The sequence below is a fragment of the Cebus imitator genome, unplaced genomic scaffold (genome assembly GCF_001604975.1).
Source record: "Cebus imitator isolate Cc_AM_T3 unplaced genomic scaffold, Cebus_imitator-1.0 Scaffold214, whole genome shotgun sequence".
NCBI classification, from domain to species: Eukaryota; Metazoa; Chordata; class Mammalia; order Primates; family Cebidae; genus Cebus; species Cebus imitator.
This window is the reverse complement of record NW_016107529.1, coordinates 1,862,594-1,874,555: the sequence shown is the minus strand read 5'-3', so window position 1 is coordinate 1,874,555 and position 11,962 is coordinate 1,862,594. Positions and strand designations below refer to the sequence as shown.

General features: G+C 37.3%; 1 protein-coding gene across 1 annotated transcript in view; it reads right to left on the bottom strand.

Annotated features, from left to right (window-relative positions):
• Positions 1 to 2,734: 2,734 nt before the first annotated feature.
• CUNH1orf185 (chromosome unknown C1orf185 homolog) overlaps positions 2,735 to 11,962 on the bottom strand; it is a 41,256-nt gene continuing 32,028 nt past the window's right edge. Inside the window, exons 4-5 of the mRNA XM_037745793.1 lie at positions 4,887 to 4,923; positions 2,735 to 3,110 (exon numbers count right to left, since the gene is read on the bottom strand). Coding sequence (XP_037601721.1) covers positions 2,809 to 3,110; positions 4,887 to 4,923 — 339 coding nt within the window. The 3' untranslated portion in view covers positions 2,735 to 2,808. The remainder of the gene's footprint in view (positions 3,111 to 4,886; positions 4,924 to 11,962) is intronic.

Genomic DNA, 11,962 nt, shown 5'->3' with positions numbered 1-11,962 from the left:
CAACAGCACATCAAAAAGCTTATCAATCATGACCAAGTAGGCTTCATTTGGGGGATGCAAGGCTGGTTCAACATAAGCAAATCTATAAATGTAATCCATGTCATAAACAGGACCAAAGGCAAAAACTACATGATTATCTCAGTAGATGCAGAGGAGGCCTTTGACAAAATTCAACAGCCCTTTATGCTAAAACCCCTCAATAAACTAGGTATCGATGGAACATATCTCAAAATAATAAAAGCTATTACGACAAACCCACAGTCAATATCATACTGAAAAGGCAAAAACTGGAAGCATTCCCTTTGAAATCTGGCACTAGACTAGGATGCCCTCTCACACCACTTCTATTCAATATGGTATGGAAGTTCTAGCTGGAGCTATCAGGCAAGAAAAAGAAATACAGGGTATTATATTAGGAAAAGAGAAAATCAATTGTCCCTATTTGCAGACAACATGATTGTATAGTTAGAAGACCCCATTGTCTCAGCCCCAAATCTCCCTAAGATGATAAACAACTTCAGCAAAGTCTCAGGATAAAAAATCAATGCAAAAAGTCACGTGCATTCCTATACACCAATAATAGACAAACAGAGAGCCAAACTATAAGTGAACTCCCCTACACAATTGCTACGAAGAGAATAAAATATCTAGGAATACAACTAACAAGGGACGTGAAGGACTTCTTTAAGGAGAACTAGAAACCACTGCTCAAGGAAATAAGAAAGGACACAAACAGATGGAAAAACATTCCATGCTCATGGTTTGGAAGAATCAATATCGTGAAAATGGCCATACTGACCAAAGTAATTTATAGATTCTATGCTATCCCCATCAAGCTACCATTGACCTTCTTCATAGAACTGGAAAAAACCACCTTAAAATTCATATGGAACCAAAAAAGAGCCCACAGAGCCAAGACAATCCTAAGCAAAAGAAAAAAACAAACAAGCAAACAAAAAAAACAAAGCTGGAGGCATCACAATACCTGACTTCAAACTATACTACAAGGCTACAGTAATCAAAACAGCATGGTGCTGGTATCAAAACAGAGATATAGACCAATGGAACAGAATAGAGGCCTCAGAAGTAATGCCACACATCCACAACCATGTGATCTTTGACAAACTCAGCAAAAACAAGAAATAGGGAAAGGATTCCCTTTTTTATAAATGGTGTTGGGAAAATTGGCTAGCCATGTGCAGAAAGCTGAAACTGGACCCCTTCCTTACACATTATACAAAAATTAACTCCAGATGAATGAAAGATTTAAACACAAGACCTAACACCATAAAAACCCTAGAAGAAAACCTAGGTGAAACCCTTCAGGACATAGGCATAGGCAAGGACTTCATGACTAAAACACAAAAATAAATGGCAACAAAAGCCAAAATTTACAAATGGGAGCTAATTAAACTTAAGAGCTTCTGCACAGCAAAAGAAACAATTATTAGAGTGAACCAGCAACCAACAGAATGGGAAAAAATTTTTGCAAGCTACACATCTGACAAAGTGCTGATAGCCAGAATCTACAACCCCATCAAAAAGTGGGTGAAGGATATGAACAGACACTTTTCAAAAAAGACATATATGAGACCAACAAACATATGAAAAAATGCTCATCATCACTGGTCATTAGAGAAATGCAAATCAAAACCACATTGAGATACCATCTCACACCAGTTAGAATGGCGATCATTAAAAAATCTGGAGACAACAGATGCTAGAGAGGATGTGGAGAAAAAGGAACATTTTTACACTGTTGGTGGGAGTGTAAGTTAGTTCAACCATTATGGAAGACAATGTAGTGATTCCTCAAGGATCTAGAAATAGAAATTCCATTTGACCCAGCAATCCTATTACTGGGTATATATCCAAAGGATTATAAATTATTGTATTATAAATACACATGCACACATATGTTCATTGTGGCATTGTTTGCAATAGCAAAGACCTGGAACCAACCCAAGTGCCCATCAATGATAGACTGGACAAAGAAAATGTGGCACATATACACCATGCAATACTATGCAGTCATAAAAAACGATGAGTTCATGCCCTTTGTAGGGACATGTATGAAGCTGGAAACCATAATTCTCAGCGAACTGACAGAAAACCACACACCACATGTTCTCACTCATCGGTGGGTGTTGAACAATTAGAACATATGGGCACAGGGAGGAAAACATCAACAGTGGAGTATGTTGGGGGATGGGGCCCAGGGGAGGGACAGCAGGGAGGTTGGGGAGGGATAACACTGGGAGAAATGCCTGATGTAGGTGAGGGGGGATGGAGACAGCAAATTACCATGGCATGTGTGTATCTATGCAACAATCCTGCAAGATCTGCTCATGTACCCCAGAACTTAAAGTACAATTAAAAATAAATAACAAAAGAAAAAAATGTATACATCTATACATAGATATATATAATTTTTGTGATGAAGATTTTTAAATGTTTTTATCCTATTTGTTAAAATACATTCATACCACTTAGTGTGTCTTTGGATGAGATACAGTAAGTTAAGCTTAATGTTCATGACATCACTCTAGTTCTTCCTAATTTTGTTTCTAGAAATAAGAACCAGCAAGAGAAGTAGAGCCACTCTATGGTAAAGAACAAAAAAAAGTAATATTAGCATGGACATGTTAAGAGACTCAGAAGCTGATAATTCAGTTTCAGCTTTACTTGATTCCAGTGCATACAAGGTTTCAAAAGAAAGAAATCATTCAGTATTATGTTGAAGGTTTTGTATTTCAACCTCTGTTTCTTCATGAACATTTTCCCTTAATGTGGTCATCTTTTTGATAATCACAAAGTGTCATTTAGTACATTTTCAGTACCCTCTTCTAGTGAAATGGTTGACAAGTATGAATATACTTTTTCCATTAGAGGTTCCCCGAGAGAAGGCATTGACGAGTTCCTTTTCACTAGAGAATCATCAGAAAACCAGTCATCAGCTGCTTCTATACTTTGACTGTAATAAGAATCAGATGGCAATGTTGATAAGCTTAATGTAACACTGCTGCGATTTGTTGGGGATCTCTCAGAGGGATCACAAATGACTTTTTTTGTTGCAAGGCGGGACTCATCTTTAGAATGATCTTTAATTGCTGTAAAAAGATAGATTTGTTATGAATATTACATATTCACGAGCCAACTCTTAATTATAAGGACAATGTTAGAATGGGCAGAATAATGCTATAAAGAAATTCTGAGTTGCTATCATCATCCACACAGTGTTACATGTAATTAGGAATTAGCAATATTTTCATGATAATCAAGAATAGAAAAGTCTATTCTAAATGAAGTTAACATACTCAAGCAGAAAAAGACTAATTAGGCTAGACATGCTTCAAAATGTTCTTTAAAATCAGAAAAGACTGCTTTGTTTTAAAAATAAATTTTAAAAATACTGGTATAATTAATAAAGTGACATTTTTCACATATTCAATTTTTGTAAATATTAAATTACAAATTCAACTTTCTGAGAAAGAATCATTTATTTATGATTGTAGAAATAACTACTACATATATGAAAAAAAGAAAATTAAAAAAAAAGAAAAGCAATAACTACTAATATTTACAACTCAAAACCAAGCAAAAATCCCTTGTAAGATACATAGTATCTATTTGGAGCAAAGGTATTTATAACTAATTTGTTTCATTTTAAAATAAGGACAACTAAACATCAAAAAAGATAAGTACATGCCTCCTTAAGCAAGTATTAGAAAATACTTGGTCTGCATTGGGAAGGGCAGATGAATTGGCTTAACACCAATAATAGTAACAAACCTTCCTGTAGTGACTTTCAATTTACAAAGCATTTGGATATACTTCTATATGTTATTTATGCTCTTAATAATTCTTCAAGGTAGTTATTATTAGCACCACTTCACGAAAAGAATAAACAGACTTAGATAAATGAACCATTACAAATCAGATACAAAATAGATTTTAGCCTAGATTTTCATTACTTTGTCTCACGCTTTTTCCATTATAGTATTTAGGTTGCACATTTGCCATTAAAATATGCTGTTTTAGAAAATATTATATCTATACAATATTCTATAATACCTTTTATAACATTTTACATATTAACTTTTTAAAAAAAATTCTGTATAAGGCCATTCTTGCAAACATATTAACTTTATTTTTTGAGACAGAGTCTCACTATGTCACCCAGGCTGGTGTACAGTGGCATGGTCTCAGCTCACTGCAGCCTTCGCCTCCTGGGTTCAAGTGATTCTCCAGCCTCAGCCTCCCAAGTAGCTGGGATTACAGGCCTGTGCCACCGTACCCAGCTAATTTTTGTATTTTTAGTGGAGATGGGAGTTTCACCATATTGGCCAGGCTGGTCTTGAACTTCTGGCCTCAAGTGATTCACCTGTCTCAGCCTCCCAAAGTGCTGGGATTACAGGCGTGAGCCACTAAAGGTCTAAACATATTAACTTTTCATATTTTCCACATTTTAAAAGCTCTGTAAAATATCTTGTTAGATTTTCTATTCAGCATCTCTAAAATTATGTAGAAGGAAAAAGAAACAAAAAGAAAAAAATATGTAGAAGGTAATGTTTTGAGGCACTAAGATGTAATATGCAGTATCTTTTTATCCACAAGCATTACTATATAACATTGACTATGATATCTTTGTGTACAAATAAGAGATAAAAATTAAAACTTTACATTTTAGTTTAAGATATAATACTGCAAGTTTCATTTTTCTAAAAAAATTATGCCCTTTTACATACTAATAAATTAATGCTTCCTTTACATTTTCATACCCTTAAGATACTTAGATGACATTTAGGATAGTCTCTTGATTCTTCAAGATGTGAATTGCTAAAGTTTATTAAGATTTCTTCCAACAAATTATTGAGAAAAAATACCTTTTGTATGTGCTGCTTTCTTTTTTCTTTGCTCCTCCTACATTAAAAAAAGTTATTTATATTTTAAAATCAGAATACTTTTGATATAACATATTTTATATGAGAGTAATAAATTTTAACATTATAATTTTTAATGGAAAATGTTTCTTTCCACAGTATGAATTTCTTTCACCAAAATATATTAAGAGAAAAGAAAAAGTGTTGAAGTGTCATCTGAAATAAATTTGGATTGATCCAAAAAGGCAGTCTCCAGGATAAGGAATAATAGTTTGAATAGGATTTGTTCTCTCCATCCTCAGCAACTTGGTCAGAACTAGAGAGGGCTAAAAATAATTAGAATTTCTAGACTTATTTAATGATCTAACAACAATAATAACAAAAAAGTGAATTCTGGTTGAAAGTCTTTGTAAAAATGGGAATTTTTTTTTTTCTTAGAGACAAGGTCTTGCTCTGTCACCCAGTCTGGAGTGCAGTGGCATTATCATAGCTCACTGCAGCCTTGACCTCCTGGGCTCAAGCAATCTCCCTGTCTCAGCCTCCTGAGTAGCTGGACTACAGGTGCATGCCACCATGCCTGATTTGGGAATATTCTTCCATAGCAAATAAAACATTGCTTAAACAATACATTCCAGATATGTTCTGGGAAGTGTAGTGGTGTAGTAGTTCTTGAACTTTAGGGCATTATAATTACCTGGTGTGCCTGTAAAAATTCCAATTCTTGATGATAATATCAGACCCTACTGAAACAGATTCTCTGGAAGTGGGCTTGGGAGTATGCATTGTAACACATTCTGCAGGTGATTCTAATTCAGGTTTTTCTTATATCACTAGATAAACAATAGGCTAAGGCATGGAGTGTTTGGGATGGAGTGGTTGAAGATGAAGTTGGAGAGATAACAGCATCAGATCTTATGTTCTGGGAGAAAATGTGTCAGTGCTCTGTGCTTATCTGCATTTTCCTGTCTCCCAGAAAAGCTAATTTAGAATACTTATATGCATTTTGTTAGTATAAGCGCCTTTGTTTTTGAGACAGGGTCTCATTCTGTCACCCAGGCTGGGATGCAGTGGCATGATCATGGCTCACTGGAGCCTCAACCTCTTGGGCCCAAGTGATTCTCCTGCCTCAGCCTCCTGAGTAGCTGGAACAACAGGTGCATGCCACCATGCCTGGTTAATTTTTTAAGCATTTTGTACAGATGGGGGTCTCACTTTGTTGCCCAGGCTGGTCTCAAACTCCTGGGCTCAAGTGATCCTCCCACCATAGCCTCCCAAAGTGCTGGGATTACAGGCATGAGCCACTGCACCCAACCAGCACTTCTTACAAAATCAACTAATTCTTTGTCACTTGCACCTTAATTAACAAATGCCAGTATGGGCTTCCTGGGCTTACCTTGGCTAGATTTAAGACCAATTTATTCTGTGACTCCTGTATAAATTACCTTAGAACATTGCTTCTCAGACTTTGATGTGCTATTAGATTACCCTGGGAGTTTGTTAAAATGCAGATTCTGACTCAGTAGATATGGGATGGGGTATAAGAGTCTGCATTTCTAACAGGCTCACCTAGGTAATGCTGATATTACTGCTCTGGGAACCAAAGATTAAGTCCCCAGACTGATTAAAATTTGACCCAAAATAAGGGAATGACAAATGGACATTCTTAATATACTGCTACATGTACATAGGTGGAAATTTTTGCAGTGAAACTTAATAAATCCACTTCTAGAAATTTATTATGTCAAGTAAATAATTTTGGTTTTGTATAAACATTCAGCTACCAGAATATTCACCCAAACATTGTTTTTTAAAACCCGCAATTTCAAATCTCAAGCATATGGCTGGGTGCAGTGGTTCACACCTGTAATCCTAGCACTTTGAGAGGCCAAGATGGGTAGAACCATTGCACCCAGGAGTTCAAGACCAGCCTGGGCAACATAATAAAACCCTATCTCTAAAACAAAACAAAAAACAAAAACAAACAAAAAAACACTGAACCAGGAAGAAATTTAATGACTGAACAGACCAATAATAAGTTCTGTTTATGTGATGAATCACATTTATTGATTTGTGTATGTTGAACCAACCTTGCACCCCAGGAATAAAGCTTACCTGATTGTAGTGAATAAGCTTTCTCATGTGCTGCTGGATTTGGTTTGCCAGGATTTTGTTGAGGATTTTTGCATCAATGTTCATCAAGGATATAGGCCTGAAGTTTTCTTTTTGCTTTGTGTCTCTGCCAGGTTTTGGTATCAGGATGATGCTGCCCTCATAGAATGAGTTAGGGAGGAGTCACCCCTCCTTAATTTTTTGGAATAGTTTCAGCAGGAATGGTACTAGCTCTTCTTTGCACATCTGGTAGAATTCAACTATGAATCCATTTGGTCCTGGGCTTTTTCTGGTTGGTAGGCTATTTATCATTGACTGAAGTTCAGAACTTATTATTGGTCTGTTTAGTGATTAAATTTCTTCCTGGCTCAGTCTCTGGAAGGTGTATGTGTCCAGAAATTTATCCATTTCTTCTATATTTTCTAGTTTATGTGCATAGAGGTGTCCATAATATTCTCTGATGATTGTTTGTATTTCCATGGGTCAGTGGTAATATCCCCCCTGTCATTTCTGATTGTGTTTATTTGAATAGTCTCTTTTCTTTTATATTAGTCTAGCTAGTGGTATATTTTATTACTTTTTTCCAGAAAACCAGCTCCTGGATTCGTTGATCTTTTGAATGTTTTTTTGTGTCTCACTCTCCTTCAGTTCAGCTCTGATTCCGGTTATGTCTTGTCTTCTGCTAGCTTTGGGATTTATTTGCTCTTCATTCTCTAGTTCTTTTAGTTTGATGGTAGGTTGTTAACTTGAGATCTTTCTAACTTGTTGATGGGGGCATTTAGAGCTGTAAGTTTCCCTTTTGACACTGCCTTAGCTGTCTCCCAGAGATTCTGGTATGTTGTGCCTTTGTTCTCATTAGTTTCAAAGAACTTCTTGATTTCTGCCTTAATTTCATTGTTTATCCAAAAGTCATTCAGGAGCAGGTTATTCAATTTCTATGTAATTGTATGGTTTTGAGTGAACTTCTTAGTATTGGTTTCTAATTTGTGCTGTGGTCTGAGAGACAGATTGTTATGATTTCTGTCCTTTTGCATTTTTTTTTTTTTGAGACAGAGTCTTACTCTGTCATCCTGACTGGAGTGCAGTGGTGCCATCTCAGCTCACTGCAACCTCTGCCTCCCAGGTTCAAGTGATTCTCCTGCCTCAGCCTCCTGAGTAGCTGGGATTACAGGCACATGCCACCATGCCTGGCTAATTTTTGTATTTTTAGTAGAGATGGGGTTTCATCATGTGGCCAGCTGGTCTTGAACTCCTGACATCAGCTGATCTGCCTGCCTTGGCCTCCCAAATTGCTAAAATTATAGGCGTGAGCCACTGTGCCCAGCCAGAGTGTTTTACTTCTGATTATGCAATCAATTTTAGAGTATGTGCCATGTGGCAATGAGAAGAATACATATTCTGTTGTTTTGGGATGAAGAGTTCTACAGACGTCTATCAGGTCCATTTGATCCAGTGCTGAGTTCAGGTCCTGAATATCTTTGTTAATTTTCTGTCTCAGTGATCTGTCTAATATTGTCAGTGGGGTATAAAAGTCTCCCACTATTATTGTGTGGGAGTCTAAGTCTCTTTGAAGGTCTCTAAGAGCTTGCTTTATGAATCTGGGTGCTCCTGTGTTGGGTGCATAGATATTTAGGATAGAAGATCTTGTTGAATTGAACCCTTTACTGTTATGTAATGCCTTTCTTTGTCTTTTTTTTGATCTTTGTTGGTTTGAAGTCTGTTTTGTCTGAAACTAGGATTGCAACCCCTGATTTTTCTGTTTTCCATTTGCTTGGTAGATTTTTCATCATCCCTTTATTTTGAGCCTATGTGTATCATTGCATGTGAGATGGGTCTCTTGAAGACAGAATATTAATGAATCTTGCTTATTTTTCTGTCTTGCTACTATGTCTTTTAATTGAGGCATTTAGCCCAGTTGCATTCATGGTTAGTATTGATATGTATGGATTTGATCCTGTCATCATTATGTTAGCTTGTTATTTTGCAGACTTGCTTATGTGGTTGCTTTACAGTGTCACTGGTCTGTATATTTCAGTGTTTTTGTGGTGGCTGGCAAGGGTCTTTCCTTTCCTACTTCCTCCAGGAGATCTTGTAAGGCAGATGTGGTGGTAATGAATTCTCTCAGCATTTGCTTGTCTGAAAGGATATTATTTCTCCTTCACTTTTGAAGCTTAATTTGTTCAGATATGAAATTCCGGGTTCAATTTCTTATCTTTAAAAATGGTGACTATTGGCCCCCAATCTCAACTGGCTTATAGGGTTTCTTTCGAGAGGTCTGCTGTTAATCTGACGGGCTTCCCTTTGTAGGTGGCTTGATCTTTCTCTCTAGCTGCCTTTAACATTTTTTCTTTCATTTTGACCTTGGAGAATCTAATGATCATGTGTCTCAAGAATGCTATTCTTGTGAAGTATCTTACTGGAGTTCCCGTATTTCCCTGAAAGAGATGGATGATATCCTGAAATCTGTTTTCCACATTGGTTCCATTCTCCTCATCTCTCTCAGGGATACCAATGAGTTGTAGCTTAGATCTCTTTACATAATCCCATATTTCTCAGAAGTTTTATTCATTCCTTTTCATTCTTTCTTCTCTATTCTTGTTTGACTGTCTAATTTCAGAAAGCCCATCTTCAAGCACTGAGATTCTTTCCTCCACTTGGTCTATTCTATTAATACTTGTAATTGCATTATAAAATTCATGTAATGTGTTTTTCAGCTCTATCAGGCTGGTGATGCTCTTTTCTACACTGGCTATTCTGTCTGTCAGCTCCTGCATTGTTTTATCATGTTTTATTATTATTAGAGATGATGTCTCACTATGTTGCCCAGGCTGGAGTGCAGTGGCTATTCACAGGCGCAATCCCACTACTGATCAGCGGGGGAGTTTTGATCTGGTTTGTTCTCACCCCTCCTTAGGCAACCTGGTGGTCTCCTGCTCCCAGGAGGTCACCATATTGATGCCAAACAGTGTGGGCACCCATCAGCATAACGCACTTCAGCCCAGAACTCCTGGGCTCAAGGGATCCTCCCACCTCAGACTCCCAAGTAGCTGGGACTACAGGCATGCGCCACTGTGCCTGGCTGTTTTAACAAGATTTTTAGCTTCCTTGCACAGAGTTTCAGTGCACTTCTGTAGCTCAATAATCTTCATTCCTATTCATATTCTGAATTCTATTTCTGTCATTTAAGCCATCTCAGCCTGGTTCAGAATCTTTGCTGGAGAGCTGATGTGGTCATTTGGAGGAAAGAAGGTACTCTGGCTTTTTGAATTGTCAAGATTTTTGCACTGATTCTTTCTCATCCTTGTGGGTTTATCTACCATCAATCTTTGAGGTTGCTGACCTTTGGATATTTTTTCCTTTTCTCCTATTTGATGACCTTGAGGGTTTGATTGTGGTATAAGGTGGATTCAGACAACTGGCTTCATTTCTGGAATATTTTAAGGAGCCAATCCTCAGCTCCCTATTCCTACACTATGTGCTCTAACTCTGGGGGACTTGTATTAGGCCCTGACTTTGTTCTCTGGCTCGAGGTTGGGAATTCACTTTGCTGGGGGCACCAAAGTGCTCTTTGACCACGGGTCACTACCTTCCAATGGGTGGTGTCAGCCAAAGCATTTAGCAGTGGGGCAGCAGTGGGATCATTTCTATATACTAGCCAGAAAATGACAATTTCTACTGGCCAGCAATCCATGGCCAATCATTGTTTATTTTAGATTTAAATGTAGAAAGTTGTAAAAGACCATTGCTATCACTCTAATGACACAAGCAATATGGATCTTTCTAAAAAATATTTCTTCCTTTCTCTCTTTGTCTTTTTTCTTTTGGTTAGAGACAATGTCTTGCTTTGTTGCCCAGGCTGATCTCAAACTCCTGGGCTCAAATGATCTTCCCACTTTAGCTTCTCACAGTGCTGGATTTACAGATGTGAGCCACCAAGCCAACCAATAATCATATTTTAAAAATAAAACAAAAAACCTAACTCCAGAAAGTGACAAGCCCTTTATAAGAGAGAAGACGTCTACAGTAGCTCTTACCACTGACTAAAATGGAGAGAGGAGGAGGAGCAACTGCCATAGATGGGAGAAGAATTGCAAAAGAAATTCACAGATGCAAAGCAAAAGCAATTCAATTTGTTTACTTTTTCAACAAATAATACCGGAACAATTAGACATGGGTACCGCCAAAAATGAACCTTGACCTAAGCCTCACTCTTTACACAAAAAAATTAATGACAGGGCACGGTGGCTCATGCCTGTAATCTAGCACTTTGGGAGGCCAAGGTGGACAGGTCACCTGAGGTCAGGAGTTCAAGACCAGTCTGGCCAATGTGGTAAAACCCCATCTCTACTAAAAATACAAAAATTATCCAGGTGTGGTGGCAGACACCTGTAATCCCAGTTACTCAGGAGGCTGAGGCAGGAGAATTGCTTGAACCGGGGAGGCAGAGGTTTCAGTGAGCCAAAATAGTGCCACTGCACTGCAGCCTGGGCAAGAAGAGGAAAATTCTGTCTAAAAAGAAAAAAAAAACTAAAATGGACCAAACACAGAAATGTAAAGTGTAAAACTATGATAGTCCAAGTAATCTTGAAAAAGAACAAAACTTGAAGCACACACTTTCTGATATTTAAATTTACTACAAAGCTATAATAATCAACACAGTATGGTACTGGTATAAAGAGAGACATATAAATCAATGAAATAGAACTGAGAGTCCAGAAATAAATGCTCACACTTACAGTCAACTGATTTTTGATAAATGTGCTGAGACAATGAAATGGGAAAAAAAGACTTTTCTACGAAGGGTGTTGGGACAACGAGATATCTACTGCAGGTGAATGCAGTTGGACACATATACACAAAAACATATATTTTTAAATGGCTAAAATAAACAATATAGATAGTATCAAATGTTAGCAAGGATGCTTAGAAACTGCATTTCTTATGGATCTAACAAGAGAGACAAGGCAGCA